This window comes from Aphis gossypii, chromosome 3 (assembly GCF_020184175.1).
Source record: "Aphis gossypii isolate Hap1 chromosome 3, ASM2018417v2, whole genome shotgun sequence".
NCBI classification, from domain to species: Eukaryota; Metazoa; Arthropoda; class Insecta; order Hemiptera; family Aphididae; genus Aphis; species Aphis gossypii.
Genome location: NC_065532.1, coordinates 41,047,547 through 41,066,289, shown reverse-complemented (window position 1 = coordinate 41,066,289; position 18,743 = coordinate 41,047,547). Strand labels below are relative to the sequence as shown.

Below are 18,743 nucleotides of genomic sequence, written 5' to 3'. Positions count from 1 at the left end.
GAGTGCCGGTCCCCGGTGTTGGCGTCTGTGAGCGCGATGGGGGGGGGGAGAAAGGAAACAGGTAAAAAGATAATAATAATAATAATAATATTATGAAGAATTTCGGTGAGGCCGTGAGGGGACGACGCCGAACGGCGGCGGTGTTCGTACATAGGTAGGTACGTTCCAGCAGAGTGCCGCGCAGATACGCCGCCGCCGCCGCAGTGCCGCACATCCTGCCGAGTCGTCGCCGAGATCGACGGGAGGTACATATTAATAATATATATAATATTATTATTGTAAACTATAAAATCTACAATAATAATCGCCGATGCCCCGGTTTAATGCAGACGAACGCATAATAAATACACACATATATATTAATATAAATACGTGAGGTCGAACTGGTTATATGCGTGCTTTTTTTTTTTTATAACGAGATGCGGGCGATTATTAAAAAAACGATTTTAATTGATATGTTAAGGTTATTAAAACAATCATTACATCGAGGAAAATGATATGTTTAATATTGTACTTTATATATATATATATTATATATACATGTGTAGTGTGTACCATTGGTACACGTTCTTTATTGTTAATATATTACAGTCGTCAAAGAATGAAAAACAGTAAGTCTGAACTGCTGTTGCATAATATCAAGAGTCTGTATTTAAAAAAAAAATCAGTAACGCTCGGCTCTATGTCTTGAGTGTACTTCGTCATCTAGTACGATATACTTATAAATTATTAAATCATTGCATAATAAAAACGATTCTTATGTGAGGCGAGACGGTGTCTCAGTTTTGTTCAAAGCTAAAGCCTAAAATAGATTATACTCTAAATATTTTCAAAATTTAATTGTGTATATAGAAATTAATAATGTATCAGGGGACTGGAGATGTATTCTCACGTAATGATGAGAAGTTTCAAGTCACGCGATCGATATTTTTTTAATCACAGCATTAAGCACAAATAATTCAAAACGTCGTTTTTCGTTTAAACGTCCGATTTCATCAAAATTTGAACTTCAAACGTTCATAAAATAAATTAAGGTAAATTTATCTTCACGATATTTTTTTTGTTAATTTCAGTAGGTGAAAAAAAACTTATGAGGAAACTTGTATGTACACAATTTTAAAACCTTTACATATACTAAATACTTATAAGTTACTATATTAAATTTAACAAATAAATAATTATTAAACTATTAATTTTAGATGATAAGAAAAATTGTAAAAAACTAACTAAGAATTCTCCTTATACTTATTTAACGAGAGAAGGAAAACAAAATAATTTTGAAAGTAATCGAAATTGTCTTCATGTAGAAGACTAACCAGATACTTAGTTTATGAGACATTTATAGTTTAAGAAATTAATTTTAGAAACGTTAATATGAATAATAATAATTTTATTATGAAAAAGCTTGGATATTCATGTATATATTATAGTGTATCTACAATTAACACTTTAATATACTTCACATTTAAAGTAAAAGTTAGGTATTTAAATAATTTTACGTTATTTTATGTTAATATAGAGTATAAAATCAAAATCGTGTAATATAGTAAAATTTATTGTCTTAGATCTAAATTTTATTACCAACTAGTGAAAATTGGAAATTACGAACGTGTTATTGTTTTAATGTTTAATCCATTATGTGAACAACATATTATCAACTAATATATATTATCATGTCTTGCTCACTTTCTCTAACATAAAATTTAAATAATAAATATAACATAATGTTATATTATGTATCATTTATGTTTATATATACTGTAAAATATATTTTTTATAAAGGTTAAGTAGGTAGTTAAGCTATAAGTTTTAACACAATTTACTTATATTATGTCAATTTTTGCATTATAAAAGTAAGATGGATTTTTGTTTAAAACGTGTACATGACGATCCATTTAAGAGTCTATATTAATAGTATTCAAAAAGTTTTAACATTTTTGAAAACAATTTTTTTTTTTTGGTTATTAGATTTCACTGAAAATAAAATTGAAAAAAAAGTATTATTATATTTTAACTTTTTCGAATGACAACACTTAAAATTTTATATTCTAAAATTCATAAATCAGAATATTTTTAGAGTGTTTCGATATAAAAGAATCGAATCTCGAACAAATAATTAACACTATTAGGTATAATAATAACTATTTAAGAGGACGCTACGCCTACATGAAAATGCTTTTTAAGATTTTTATAATACCCTAAAAAAAGGCTATATTATAATGAGTGTCATTTTAAGCGTAATTCTTAAATTATGTCTATTTTGGGTCATACTTATTCTAACGTACCTACTCGGTCTCTTCTTTCCCTGAACGAATATATGCACCATTGTGGGTAAAACAAATAAACTATTGTAATTCAAAATAATTAAAAATAACGATTAATTAATTCATCTATGTTATATTTTAATTTCTACAAATTACAATACAATAAAAATAAATCTCTAAATGCTTACATAAAAAAGATTTTAGACAAGATTGATAGTGGATCTACCTTTTTAATTATCTGAATATCTAAATTTGTATAATATAAGTCAAGTGTTCTATCAATTCTTATAAATTATTAATCATTTTAGTCATAATTTATGTTTATTACTATTTTATAGTTTTATATCAATCTATAACATTTAACAATCGATTTCGTTATTATTTGCCAGGTATAATTCGGAAAGATTGGACAGACAATTGTGCTTTGGTGTACATTGAATAATCTATCTACAACGCCGTAGAATTGCAATAATAATATGATACAGGAAAAATGTCAAATATTTTTACGTGCTATATAGGTATCCATCCGTTGACAAAGATATTATACAGTAGACAGTAGTAGTAGTAGTAGTAGTACAGTAGTTAAAAAAGTATCGATTACAATTTTGCATAATCAACACAATGTGCTTGGTTTTCTTCAACACTGTTTCAACGTTCGATCTATATAGACTCATAAACCTGCAGCCCTACAGCATATCAGTATTACCATTGATTACTATACATAATAATATACTATGCATAACAGTATAACAATGGTGTTACTAACTTTAATAGAAAATACCTATTAACCTACCTATAAACCTAGATGCATAGTATAATAATACCTATTAACTATTGGTGGTTAATCCACGGTTACCCCTTAAATATCTATTTTTCAGAAACTTTTATTAAGGTCCCCACACACTGCAGCGGTGGCGGTAAAATTCTATTGTCTCGGCGGTGGCGGTAAAATTGTGTCCAAACTCATTTTAACGCTACCGCCACCGCTGCAGTGTGTGGGCACCTTTAGTCTTTTTTTTCCTGATAACGTACTTATATTTTTGAAAATTGAATTATGTCATATCTTTAATTTTCAAAAATACAATTAATGCGATTTCAGAATATGAAAATATTTGTTTTAAATTAATTAAAATATTATGTAAATTACTAAATAGTAAAGAATGCCAATTTTAACAAGTAACAACCATACCAGAAAGTAAATTTTTTATATTTAAAAGTTCAAAACCATTAAATTTCTATAAAACCATTAACAATAACAACTAACAGGCAAGTTCACAAAAATGTATAGTAAACTTCATTGGACAGATTCGAGGTTTGTTTAACAGTAATCACTAATAACAATTTCAAAAATAAATAATATTTATAAGTACTTGTATTTTGAACAAAAATATTATTTAATTTCATATTCCAAAGCAGAATATTTTCCTAAATGTTACTATCACTTATTCGTTCAAAAAGTTAAACAATAAGAAACCATTTTTTTTCACCTGATATTATACCACTTATAGTTCATATTATACACCAAATCTCAAGTTCATAAAGAAATTTAATTTGCATTTCCCTAAATGGTTCTTAGTTCTATGTAGATAATTACTACTTTTTTAGTCTGTAACATACATATATTTTTTTTATTATTAGTTCTACCATATTTTAAAGTAATATTCTTGATAATTAAAACAATATATATATAAAACATTTATTGAAGATAAATTAATTATAAACATTATATTATGATGAATAACCATGTTTTCATTTATTTTGTAAATACATTTTAACAAGATCTTAAAATTCAAATACAAATACTTATAAAACATGATATTAAACTTTTGCTTTCAAAATTTTCAGCAAAGTAGGTAAAAATACATAATTATTTGGTTCTTGTATTTGAATACCGCTCGTACCATAATCTAAAACGGATGAGCATTCATAACCTTCATCATTAGATATAACATTTGAAGACATTCCTAGCTTTAATATATCCTTAAGATTACTATTATCAAATAATTCACTTATATTTTTGAATTTGGATACAAGATTATTTAAAGTATTAAAACCTTCAAGAGTAATATCAGGATTACTTGCGTACTCTAAGAATAAGAAAATCCAAAAATCAACTGCTGATAAACTTATGTATGAGCTTCCACTCAATGATTGTAAACATTTAAATATCAAAAGTATTTCTTCAGTGGACAATTCTTTTGGGTATTTACTTATTGCAACCATTAAGCTTAAGGCCCAAGGGCCTGTTCCTCCATTAGTTGCAGGATGAATCCGAAATGTAGCTTCCATGATTTTTAAAATCAAATACTAACATGAAACCAATAACATTATAAATATAGATACAAAAATGTTGATAATGTTTTTCAAAATTACCCGATCTTTTTGGTTGCCATTCTTGAAAATGACTAAAAATAAATTGAACAAATCCATATTTTTTAAGACTTGCCAATCACTTGTAGAACGTGTGCCATCTCGAAGTATTTTAAAAAACCAACGCAAGTGAAGTGTTTTATCTTTTATTCCAGAACTAATGAACACAGAAAAAAGAATAATTAATACCATATTATCATCAAAAGTGCAACAGGATACATACTTTGCAGTTAAAAATGTTTTCAATTCAGGAATATGATTGAGCCGAGCAGCTGGACGAGCCAAAAGTATTCTACAGCAAGTAACTTCAATGCCTTTTTCATGATTAGCCATAGCTAAAGCCATTCTAGCTAAAAACAATGCTTGAATCATTGACAGTTGAGGAGGAGGTTTTAAATGCAAATCTTGGATGCCTTGTGCAACCCAACAACTAAAATGATCCCAAAACAAGTTTTCAGCTCTTCTACTGCAGAAGTTTAAAAAAAAAAGAGAGATGAAAATAAACCATGTATATTGATTATTAATATTATAATTTACCAAAATAAATGAGATCGCATCAATGTTAATACATGATATGCAGCTGAACGCATCGAGCAGTCGTTACTTCCTAAACAAGCCAAAACCATTGAAAGACATCCACTTCTATTAAACTTTTCTATACTCAATGGTGCTTCAGTGGCCAACAAACTGCTAATCATTGGTAAAAAAAATGAAGGGTCAAACATTTGACTTGGGTCTTTGGTAGTGTACTGTATAATTTTTTGGTGCTAAAAATGTTTTAATTTTTAAATACTATTTTTGTTTTGTTATGATTTCATTAATTTAATGCTTACTTTAACGAGTAGAATTCTGTCAATAGGAAAACAAGATATAGTTTCTTTCAGTCTTTTTAAAGGTATGTAAGAAAGCACTTCAGTAGTAGAAGGAAAACTGTTTAATGTTTTTGATATAAGATGGTTTTTCACTTGATAATGTGATATGGCAAATGATCCCCACAAGTAAGGTCTATAATTAGACATTGGTATTGAATTTTCTTCATAATAAAAAAGAATCTAAAATCATAGAAACATGTAATAACCAATTGTTATATGTGATTTTTAATTTAACAATAATTATTATTATACCTTTAATAATAATTGATCAACAACTGATAATGATGCATTGTATGAACAGAGGAAAAGTGGCACATGACTCAGAGCCATTATAGATGGTTCTTTCTTAACTAAGGTTTCAATCAATCTCAATACTTCTTCTGTAGGTAAAAAGAATGTTTGATTAATAATTCATGATTAGGGCTTAAAAATTGATAACTCTATCATTTTTTTTCTAACTAAAAATATTTATAAAAATAGTTTATTTATAGTTGTTGGCGTAATTATTACCTTTTGAGATTTAAAAATAGTGATACGAAGATCATTAACATATATATACATTTTTATCAACAATATTTTTTCTTGATCTCATATTATAAACCAGGGATCTCCAAACAATGCCCACATGCCAGATACTGCCCTCGTGCAAATTTTAACCTGCCCACAGCCCTCATAAGATAGCACATTTTCAGGTAGATATATAAAATTTAAAAACTAAAAATTGTATTTGTTATAATATATGTATAAACTTTTGTCCTGCTAAAAGCATTTGATATTTTTTGAGGCCTTTGAATAAAAAAGTTCGGAGATCCCTGTTATGAACTAGTGTTTATTCATCATGCCAATCTTTATAATGTTTTTTCTATTTTTTGTTTCTAATTTGTTTTCTAAGAGGTACCCATGTATTCTTAATGCACCCAAAGGTTTTAAATTAATTTAAATAATTATAAAACTACTCATTTAAAAAATTATTTTAAATTTATATCGGTATGTTTTAGATATTATAAATAAATATTAATTGACCTTTTCATAAAAATAAAATAATTTTATAAATATTGCAATATTTTATTAATTAAAAATTGCGCTTATAAAAGTTAATCGCCTTACAATTAAATAGAAAAATTATTCATCTAAATATTTTTTTTATGACTTATAAACATTTTTAGGCCATTGACTTATAAGCCCTACTTATAATCAATTAATGTTAAAAGTGAATTACCTTTTTGAATTTGTTTAGCATCTCGATTTAACATTATATTACTGAATTGTGAATGGCCAGCAAGCAATTCAAAAAATTTTGATATAATAGATTTATCTATATTAGCTTTTTTAACTAATTTCCTCAAGACTCTAATAAAACCATACTCAGGATTTTCTTCGACTAAACCATATTTTACAGCTTTCATAATTATAGCATCCCAATCACTAATTTGTATGGGACAGTTAGGTCCTAACAATTTAAGATTATTAACGATTTGATTAGATAACCAAGCAATATCATCACTGAAAAAATAATACAAGTAATAAATACATTAAATTAAACATAATATAATACCTATGTATTTATGATAAAAAAAAATATATATATTTATATTATTTATACCTTTCATGAGGCAAAGAGAAAAGAGTTGTAATTAAAAACTGAGTAAATTCGCATTCTTTATTACATTTTGCAGCAACTAAATCTACAAAAGAAACTGCTGCCATTGTTATTTTAAATATTGGCCCATCGTTTTTTAGTTTAGTAAACAATTCATAACATTCGTCTTCATCTAAAGTATAAAAAAAACCATATAGAGAATAGCATGAATTAAATAGAAAACACACACAAATATGTTAAATACCTTTAAATTTTACAATAGGTATTTATTTATTTATCAACATAAAAATTATCATTAAATTAATCTGTTTTGTTTATTTGTTACAAATTGCCTAATATTAATAAACATAATACGATTAAAAACTATACTATATTATTTAATTAAGAGTATTATATTTAATCTAATAGGCTAAATAATTATAACCTTGTTTTTGACCAAAAGAAAAAAATGGTAGGAGAAAAATAGATTAAATAAACATGTAATGTTTAATAAGGAAGTAATAATAGGAGAAAAATTGTAACAAAGCTTCTTGGTTATAAAGATACTGACCAACTAAAAAGTAATCATTAAAATATTTTGTATTTTAGTTAAAGATCAAAGTATAAAAGATAAAATTAATTTAATAACAATTTAAGCGATAATTTAACTTCTAATCAGGAAATTAAATAAAAAAATAATGCACAGCTAGGATATAATGTTTTACCTTTTAAATTCATCTAATAATCTTAAACAGAGAATAACAATTTATTTATTATGAGATACTTTAACCTTCCCTAAATTGATTTCAATGAAAATACAAAAGGCTTTAACTGACTTTAACACGCCAGTTTGTTGTTACATGAGTTATACTCATTCATTTTAATGTACTATTTTATACACTTTAATCAGTAAAATTAATATTCATTTAATTTAATAATTGTAATTACTAGTTTTTAGTAATAATGGATCCATTTAGAAGGTCAAGTGTTATTCCAAATAAAGTATGTAATTTATTTTATAAATATTTTATTTAATTGGTGATTATATTTTATTACATTTTAAGGATGAATATTTGGATAATGCTCAGACATTTAACCGAACTTCAAAAATATTTGAAGAATTTCTACATAGTTTTGAACAATACGATAAAGAAGAACAGCACAAGAGACGAGATTCATCCTCTTTAAGTGACTGTGTTAAGGTACCTAGGAGAAGAGTATATGTCAAACAAAGTTATTTTCCTGTGGACGCATCATTTGTAAAGGCTAATCCAAACCATATTTACATCACTGATGTAAACGGACATTTGTATATTGTTAAGTATAAAGCTGTTAGATGGTAAAATAATATTATATGTCAATAAATGATTAATTTTATCAAAGAATATTAATACTTTTAAAATGTATTTTAAATAGTATAAAATATTAATTTAAACTTACCAAATTCAATTAAATGTAGACCCAAAAAAATATCTCTATTTTCATTAAACCATTGTGGACTATCTATCAACATTTTATATGTATTTATTTTATTCTTCATATTTCTTACAATAACTGGATCACATAACATTTCTGGAAACCTTTGATAAAAAGCTGACATAAGGTAAGTCCATTTTTCTACAGGTAAATCATCCAAGTTTAAATCATAGTCAACATCATTGTGTCGTGATGCCAAAAATAAAACTAAAGGATGTAATTCTCTTTTCTTTGAGTTTGAAAGAAGATGAATAAATAGCCCTATAAAAAAAAAAAATAATAATAATAAATAAATGCCTGAATATCATACAAAAAATGAAAAAACCTTAATGTATAAATTACTTTTTGGAACAAATGAAATTTGTTGAGGATAAATTTCAAGATATTTTAAAACAAGATCCAATAATTCATAGGACACAGTATTTTCACATGCATATTTTATGATATTTGTAAATTGTTGATCATCCAGGTGTTTTTTTTCTTCGATAAATTTTTTCAATTTTACTTGATAGTCTTTCATGATGAGTATTATCTTAGTTGAATCACAATCTATAAGCAATAAATATATTTTATCATACAATAATATGTAAACTACTCATTCAAATTTAAATTTTATACAAAATAATTTTCAACAATTAATAATAAAAAAGACAATTCTTATTTGAAAAACAAAATTATATCTTTACTGAGAATTAGTCCATGAGGCACTTTTTGAATGACATACAAAATTTAAGTATTGGAAAACAATGTGATAGTTATAAGATTTATTTTACCCATCATTGGTGAGATATATATTATACTTAATTGGATAGTGAATGAAAAAATCTCTAAATTGGTTTTTATAATAACTTAAAATTAATACATTCGAATATTTATTTCATTATATAAGTACATAAACTATATTAAAAATGTAATTATTCATCATTTATATTATTATTATAATTCATTCCATACAGGGGGAATTTCTCTTAATATGTCGTTATGTAAATACTGATTATGTTATATGAATACTGAATATCAATAATTGAATAAAATTTACTTCTTAATTTATTTTAGAAAATAAGTTATTATAAGGTATGTAATGATTTACGATACTTAAGGTAATAAACCAATATGATACATGGTAATAAGAAAATATTTCATCATATGACTTTACGACAAGTTAAGAATAGCATAAATCAACATTTAAAAAAATGTATAGTTAAATGGTTAAGTTTTCCATTTTATGGTGGTTAGCTGTGAGCAAGAGTATCACCCAGTTTATTTATTACAGACTTATTTAATCAATATAGGTAATGTAATAAAGGATCCTGGTTTTTGCAAGACAGTGAAGATATTTAGATTCACAAATAGATGTCCAGTTAACTAAGTTTCAAAAGAATATAACATGAATATAATTAAATATGTATGAAGTAGTTTTATTATATTTTAAAACTATTTAGACTAATTAGTAATTAGGTATTATGTATACTATTATAATTATAATTCATTTTTTGTTTTTGTTTATTAAAAGCATTTTTCTAAATGATCTTGAAGAGGAAAATTACCTATTACCTAACATAGAAATTAATGTGTAAATAAGAACTGATTAACTTTATGATTCAATCATGGTCAACTATATAATGCATATGGGACCATTTTGTTAACTATTTCTTTATAAAATTGTTATTTATTGATCATGCTAATCAACAGTAACATCACATAATATACTATACTAATTTGTACAATATTAACATAATGAGTACTGTATAAAAGATGTCACTTTTTTAATATTATTATGGAAACAAACCTAAAGCATAAGTTAATATTGTTAAAATTAAAACAGATTTTAGAATTAAAATTGTCATAATGTATATCATATAAATATTATAGATTAAAATACATACACTAAATTTCAAGTAAATTCAATAGATATATCTTGAATATTAACGATGGCCAGATTTTACCAATAAATTGTCATTTTTTTTTAAAATTGTATATTACTATTAAAATGGTCAATACTAATAATTATTAACAAAATAACAATTTACTTATTAAATTATAATTATAAACTTAAACTAGCTAACTTAGGTAGAAAATTGAAATTAATTTTTAAATATCAAAATTTAAAATTTTTTAGGTTATACCGCGTTGGATATAAGTACAGATTTCTAGAAGTCTGTGATAACACAGAACTCAGAAGATATCAGCTTAAATTATGTCCGTGGTCATAATATTCTTATCACGGTGGTAAGACTGTTTTTCAAACTTAGGTAACTGACCCCAACCCATCTGCAGCAAGCAGGACAGGTTGATTATGATATAATAAAGATAACAAATTGATTTTAATTTTAATTTTTTCTTGCTTAACCATATTATAGTCATATAGACATATTAGTACTTAAATACAACTAATTCTTATATTATGATAAATAGTTGAATCTTATAGTATTATTTTATCTGCTATTCGTTTTAGTCATCGTTTCCTTTATTCTACTTTTTGATCTGTACTATTTTGTACATCTTCTAATGCTAACAATTTAAAAGTATTGATAATAAATCAAAATGAACTTTCTACCAAAATCTATATAGTAAGATATCTCAAAATTCAATAAAAACAATTTAGATACATTAATTTAAATTTTTCAATAAATCTGGTTTATTAACCAAATAATTTTTGTCATTTTCTTATATATATGCTGACTTATTCTTTTATTCTTTAGCTCTAGTACATCATTGGCTTCAAGAAATTTAGCATTGTACTGCGCCAGCTCTTCATGTATTGATCGATCACAATGCCGCAAATTTCATTTTTCATCACCCTCACGGACTCCTGGAGATATTATATGTCCTTCTTTAGTTCAAGGAATTGATTATATTCGTGACCCTCGATTAAACAAAGGCCTTGCTTTCACTTTGGAAGAACGACAAGCACTTGGTATACATGGTTTGATGCCACCAAAATTTAAAACACAAGAAGAACAACTTGAAGTATGTCGATTTAGTGTCATGAAGTATCAGGAAGATTTGAATAAGTTCTTATACTTGGCTGAATTACAAGTAATCAATTTGTTTTATTTATGCTTATACTTACTTATTATAATTTAAAACTAATTTGCAGGATCGCAATGAAAGACTTTATTTTAGGCTTTTATCTGAAAATATTCATATGTTATTACCAATTGTTTATACTCCAACTGTTGGATTAGCATGCCAAAAGTTTGGTTTGATTTTCCGCCGTCCTAGAGGATTATTTATTACCATTAATGACAAAGGACATATTTATGACTTGTTGAAAAATTGGTAATTACCTATAGTTATTAATTTTATTTGTAAAAATCATGCTTTATTAATCATAAATTAATATTTATAATACACTTTTAATAACTAACTTAAATGTTGCTATTGGACTTAGCTATTTATATATTTATACATCATTAAAAATAGGTATCTCAAATTTCAAGAAATATATATTATTCTAACAACGACAATGAATATTTCTTATAGATAACATATTAATTAAACCATCATTTCTTCATATTTTAAATCTGCTTAAAATTATACTGATGAAATAGGTCAGTATAAAAAAAAAATGATGAAGCTATTGTGGTACATTTATTGGCTGTTGACCAAGATTTTTTTCATTATATGGCAAATAGAATTTATTTTAAATAATAGGTATTTTTAGTAAAAACGTGATTGGGTGGTGTACACATAAAATTTTTAACTCTTGCTTAGAATTTATACAATTTTATAACAATTTCAGTTGTTTATTTTTGATCACAAGTATATAGGTTTATACTGATTTTAAAAACTTATTAATTATTTAAAATAAAAAAATAATCTTTTATATATTTTCATATGTAATTTTTTTTATTAAGTGGTCTAAATTTTTTTATAAATAAATATTTTAATTTACTTTTTTTTTAATTTTCAAATCTGTTTAAAAATGTATTGTTAAGCAATTTTTTTTTTTTCAAAAAGATTCATTATACATTTTAATTGACTAAGTTTGACTATAATTATTAACAAATATGCTTTCATTCTATTATATTTAATATTTTCATTGGGTATATTCCACCATTAATACCTATACTATTTAATATGCATGCAATGTAGCAGAATAATTACAATCACGCATAATATATATACTATATAGACATATAGCACATAATATTTGATTTAAAATTGTATTCCTTATAAAATAATTTCTTTAAACAAAGATATTTACTTAATTATTTTTAACTATATTAAAGAAACTAAAAACACTTAAAACTAGTTTTTTTTTTTAAATTAGTTTGTTATAATCTTAAAAATATGGTTGGGTTGTCTCACAGTTTTACTATAAATATTTGATAAAATACAAGTGTTTCAAAATATGTGTGAGATGTCAATAAAATTAAATAAATTAAATTTATTCTGTGATGTACTGACGTCATTGAGCCGAAATTTGACTGGCAATGTATGTTTATGTGTAAAAGTGTCTAGATTAGTATAACAATTATAATCGCTAAAATTAATGTATATTATTTTTTTTTTACATTATATGAGGTGTATTTATGACATTTATATAATAAACAGACACTAACATAACAAAATTAAATAGTTGGTATATTAAGAGTAGTTTATTATCATAACTTACCTATAAGGCTGTGTAAACTACTTAATACTTGTGTTTTACATAAGAATTTGTATTTATGATTACTAATATATCTTTTAATTACTTGTGTATCTAACAGATAAAAAAAAAAAATCAATACTATTTAATACTACATACTTCAAATAACAATAAAAATTAAAAAATATATTTATATACATGTTTTAAAATCTTAAGAATAACCAAAATAATTGAGAATAATTAATTTAGTTTAAATGCAAAACGGAGCAAAATTATTAGATGTTGAAATGTATTCTATATTAATAAAAAAATTGTTTAAAATGTATAATATATAATTGTCAATTGATATTGCTTATTAATATATAAAGTATGAATTACAGTTTTAGATACCAGTAAATATTTCACCTAGATAATTTAATATTGAAAAAATATTTTAGGGAAAAAAAGAAAACATATTTTTACACAGATTTCAAATTTTTGACCCTTTTGGTGTGTACAGGGCCAGTTATAGGTGTAGGCTCCATAGGCACAAGCATACGGCGGCAAAATTTATATTTATAAATAGAGGTGGTATATAAGAAAAAAAGAGGTTGCAACTTTGATCTTTGCCTACTTATAAAAATTTGCTTGCACCGGCTCTGGGTGTGTGCATGCATAACACAGCTTACTTTTCTTTTAAATGACAATACGTAATATTTTGTTTTTATAGATTTAAGTAGAATATTTTCAATTTTTGTATAAAAAGTTTTTTTCTAATTATAAAATTAACCAAGTTTGAGTAAGGTTAAAATTAGGGTTTATGCATAGGTACTTAATTTTTAACTACACTTTTACTTATAACTACTGTAAAAAGTAGAATAAATTTTTAAATAATATGCATTATCTGTTTGTAAAAAATGATTTAATGAAATTGTAGGCTAACCTAACGGATATCCTTAGTATGTGATATTTATTAATTTTTATTTAATTTACTGCATTAATATGAATACAATTAAAACTATTTTATTTTATTCTTTAATAGTTCTATTAACTTTAAGATAATAAGATATTAAAATTATTAATATATTTAATTTAATGAAAAAAATTGTTTTGCTTTTATTCTACTTAACTTAATAATTAAATCCAACTGTGTTCTTACCTGTTTAGTAACTGTTTCTATTATTGACAAGTATGAATAACGCTTAAAAATTTGAGTTAGTTTTAATTTGTAGTGATTGCCGAATAATACCATCTACCTTATAATTATGTTTTACAATTCTAAGTCTACAAGAAAGATTAAAATTAAATCTTTTATTATCAATTTAATGAATGCAGTTAACAAAGTAGAACAAAATATCATACCTATATTATAAATTTTAATTTATTTAATTTATTTAATTTATTTTATTATTTAATTTATTTAAGTTGCATTATATGTATACTGAGTGTTAAAAATTTTAAATTTATCTGAAAATGTGTATTTAGAATTTAGATATTTCTTTCATTTGCTATACACTCCATTTCAATATAAAAATCATCCAGCTAAGATATTTAATGGTACCTGAAATCAAGATTATATTTTAATTTATAAAAAATAGTCTCATGTGACGATTGATTTTTGTTTGAACAAACTGCACCCATCAATAAAATTAGTTTCCATTGTTTGCTTTATTTTAGACAATAAACTATGGCCAAGAAAATTACTTAACTGTATTTTTAGTAAAATTTAAGCCAAAATGTTGTTTAAATAATTAAGTTTCATTTGTAGGGCTCGATACATGTTAGATACACCCATTTTCCTTCACTGTATACAGAAATTCACTACCTTAGGTTACTCTTTATTTGAGATATAGTGTTTTTTTTTTATTTTTTATTATTATTTATTTAACAAAGATTGAAAAAGTAAAAAATGCAAAATAAGTAGTTTAAATATAAATGTGTAACAACCTGTGAAAAAGTTGGGCATATTAGTTTTTAATAAAAAACTATTATTATCTAAACTTATTTATTTTTTTTAATTGAAATTGATAAATAATTATAATACTCTAATAGCTTTATATATATATATTTTTTTTTTTTCGTATTTTGTATTAATATTAATTATATTTAAGTATTTATAATTTAATTTGATAATTAACACTTGCACGGACGTTTTTTTGGGTATAGGCCAGAACCAAATGTTCGTGCAATAGTAGTTACTGATGGGGAACGTATCCTTGGCCTAGGGGATCTTGGAGCATGTGGTATGGGTATACCAGTTGGTAAATTATCATTATATACTGCTTTAGCAGGAATCAAACCTCATCAATGTTTACCAATAACACTGGACGTGGGAACCAATAATGAAGTTAGCATTATATTAATATCATATCATATCATTTTTTTTAAATAAAATAAGTATTATTCTCATGTTTGATTAAATGTTTTCAGCAACTTTTAGAAGATCCTTTGTATATTGGTCTTAGACAAAAGCGTATTTTGGGACCTTTATATGATGAGTTTATAAATGAATTTATGGAAGCTTTAGTTAAACGATATGGACAAAATGTATTGATACAATTTGAAGATTTTGGAAACCATAATGCTTTTAGATTCTTGGACATGTTTCGTAACAAATATTGCACATTCAATGACGATATTCAAGGTACTGCATCTGTAGCAGTTGGAGGTCTTCTAACATCGCGTCGTTTGACTAAAAGACGTATTTCAGAATCAACATTTTTATTTTTGGGAGCAGGAGAAGTAAATATTATTTGTTTATTAATATTAAAATGAATATAAATTTATCTTTATAATATTCAGGCAGCCATTGGTATTGCAAATTTAACTGTACGAGCTATGTTAACTGAGGGATGTTCATTAGAAGAAGCACGTAGTAAAATATGGATGATGGATATTGATGGTCTTTTAGTAAAAAATCGACCTGAAGGAAACCTACAAGGCGATAAAGCATTCTATGCTAAAGATCACCAAGTTATGAAAAGTCTCCTTGAAGTTGTCAAGGAAATAAAACCAACTGTGTTGATTGGTGCTGCTGCAGCAGCAGGAGCTTTCAATAAAGATGTGCTTGAGCATGTTGCTTCTTATTGTGACAAACCCATTATTTTTGCTCTTAGTAATCCTACAGCAAAAGCTGAGTGTACTGCCGAACAAGCATATACTCACACTCAAGTAATATATAGGAAATAAAAATAATGTTTGTAAGTAACCTAAGTCATGTACTAATTATAAAATTTTAGGGTCGTTGTATTTTTGCAAGTGGTTCGCCATTCCCACCTGTTACTATAAATGGACGTACTATTACACCTGGACAAGGAAACAATGCTTATATCTTTCCTGGAGTAGCTCTTGGCGTTATCAGTACTGGAATACATCACATTACTGAAGATTTATTTTTAATAGCGTCACAAGTATTTAAATTAAAAATAAACTTTGAATTTAATGTATCTACAAATATATAGTATTAATTTCCAATTTAATTTAGGAATTGGCTAATTTTGTAACTGAAGAAGATTTGGAGAAAGGCAGCATTTATCCTCCATTAAATCTGATTAAGGATTGTTCTTTACAAATTGCAATCAAAATAGCAGAATATGCTTATGAAAAAGGTAACAAAAGTTTTTTTTTTAAATTTAGAAGATTATAATTGCTAAATTATTATTATTATTTAGGAATCGCATCACATTATCCAGAGCCAAAGGATAAAAAGAAGTTTATTGAATCACAGATGTATGATTTTAACTATGATAATCCACTTCCACCCAAATATAGCTGGCCAGAAGAAACTGAACCTATAAAATCTAAATCTATTCATGATCTTACAGGAGATCATTTGAAAAAACACTAAGAATATTTATCACAAAAAAGAAATAGTTAAAAACATTTTATCAATTTCAAATAATTATAATTCAGTATTTCTATTTAATCATTTTAACAGTATTCATAACATCTAGTCAACATTATTATGTTAACTACTAACCTTAAAGCTTTTATCTTGAAAATTTAAAATTTAGATATGTTTACTACATGTTAACTTTTATTATACATATATTCAAAAATAATATGTAGGTTCTTAAATTTTTTATTCTTTAGATAATATTAAATAAGTGTTTTTAAACAATATCTATTGTAAGTTTGTTATAGATATTATAATTTATAAGTTATTTATTTATAATAGTATAACATGACTTAACCATTAGCTCTAATTTGTCAAAGATTAATGCATACAACTTAAATAATATAATGCATCATAGACCATAGTGATATAAAAAGAAATTACTACAGTTGTATACCTATTAGTATTTAAGTGCAATAAATAAAACCATTTGGTATTAATTTATTGTATACCTATAAAAAAAAATCTGTTATAGCAGGTAAACAGTTTTATGTTTTTATATTCATTGTTATGTAACTTATTATAACCATTCAATTTATTTGCAATAAATATGTATAGATGTAAAATTATTTCCTTACTATATTTTATGTATAGTCATCTCCTTAAGACATTTTATACTTGTTATATATATCTCTTGTTAAAACAACGCGTATAAAATTATATTTAAGTAATTTCAAATACTTGACTCTTTTTATTTTAATTTTTAATATTTAAAGATAATATATTTGTTATTTTTAAATTTTGGTGATTTTACATTTGAATATTTTAAGTAAAGATAAATAAGAAGTTTAGTATCAGTTTTACTGCTAGCATTATGATTTTTAATAGCCCCTTATAAAGAGACAAATAAAATTTAGAATCAAAAAAAAAAAATTCTAATGGCTGTTTTTGGATTCTGCCAGACACCTAAAATGACACTGTAAACAATGATTACTCATTATTTCATTAGTCTTTAAATAAACATTAATGTTTTAGTTTCAAAAAATACATATTTAATATAATATAGTGGTACTTGCAGGTTTTAATTGCAAATTATTGGGACAAACTATATTATATAATTATAAAATTTTTTATCTGATTACTAATTATTAATATCTGTTGCTATTAATAAGATAGTGAAGTCATAGGTACTATTGTGAGCGTAAAAATTATTTGTGTCTGTGACAGTGTCAAAAGTTGCATTCTAATATAGATAATAGATTATTTTGAAAGTACAAACCCTAGATTAATAATATTAACCCATTATATAATATTTTAGAGTACATTACCTAATTGCACACCTACTAACAGTTTTTGCTGTAATTAAAGTACCTACTGCACAGTAATAACTGATATGAGGTAACATAATATAATATTTGTAAACTGTTAAGGTACTAATTAACTGAAATAGAAAAAAATAAAAAAAAATCCACTAAAAAGAATTATAGAAAAGCAAATTTAGATTAATGACATGTTACACAACATAAGTGACATATAATGATACACATGATAATAAAATATTGTCAATTTCTCTTTTGATAAAAAAAAAAATGTAATAATAAGGTTTGTAATCATGTAAAATAATATAGTGTGTGTATATATAGAACTATATAGAATATAGATTGTAGGACAATTTCTCCTAATTAATTTTAATGAATTAATTATTATATTTTATTTATATTTAGAGAAAAGTTCCTTAAATTTTTTATAATAGTAAAATTGTTATTCATAG

The 18,743-nt window shown here is 24.8% G+C and overlaps 3 protein-coding genes and 1 long non-coding RNA gene across 4 annotated transcripts; 3 read left to right on the top strand and 1 right to left on the bottom strand.

Moving 5' to 3' along the window:
• The first annotated feature begins 621 nt into the window (after positions 1-621).
• On the top strand, positions 622-5,101 carry LOC126551495 (uncharacterized). Its single transcript, XR_007605410.1, has 3 exons — positions 622-1,034; positions 2,654-2,782; positions 4,790-5,101. It is a non-coding gene; the product is annotated as an uncharacterized LOC126551495 (long non-coding RNA).
• On the bottom strand, positions 4,083-10,710 carry LOC114123458 (uncharacterized). The gene is made up of 11 exons (XM_027986448.2): positions 10,448-10,710; positions 8,904-9,110; positions 8,526-8,822; positions 7,110-7,278; positions 6,726-7,009; positions 5,759-5,886; positions 5,468-5,686; positions 5,172-5,401; positions 4,858-5,100; positions 4,638-4,791; positions 4,083-4,571 (listed from the first exon to the last, which is right to left on the bottom strand). Exons 2-11 carry the CDS (start codon positions 9,079-9,081, stop codon positions 4,083-4,085), a joined length of 2,391 nt encoding a protein of 796 aa, XP_027842249.2. The 5' UTR covers positions 9,082-9,110; positions 10,448-10,710.
• Positions 7,809-8,602, top strand: LOC114123459 (uncharacterized). Its single transcript, XM_027986449.2, has 2 exons — positions 7,809-8,087; positions 8,150-8,602. Exons 1-2 carry the CDS (start codon positions 8,049-8,051, stop codon positions 8,426-8,428), a joined length of 318 nt encoding a protein of 105 aa, XP_027842250.1. The 5' UTR covers positions 7,809-8,048; the 3' UTR covers positions 8,429-8,602.
• Positions 10,711-10,883: 173 nt separating the features above from the next.
• Positions 10,884-17,601, top strand: LOC114123450 (NADP-dependent malic enzyme). Its single transcript, XM_027986438.2, has 9 exons — positions 10,884-11,131; positions 11,264-11,600; positions 11,662-11,843; positions 15,304-15,484; positions 15,568-15,879; positions 15,940-16,308; positions 16,377-16,547; positions 16,622-16,745; positions 16,809-17,601. Exons 1-9 carry the CDS (start codon positions 11,106-11,108, stop codon positions 16,982-16,984), a joined length of 1,878 nt encoding a protein of 625 aa, XP_027842239.1. The 5' UTR covers positions 10,884-11,105; the 3' UTR covers positions 16,985-17,601.
• Positions 17,602-18,743: the final 1,142 nt, after the last annotated feature.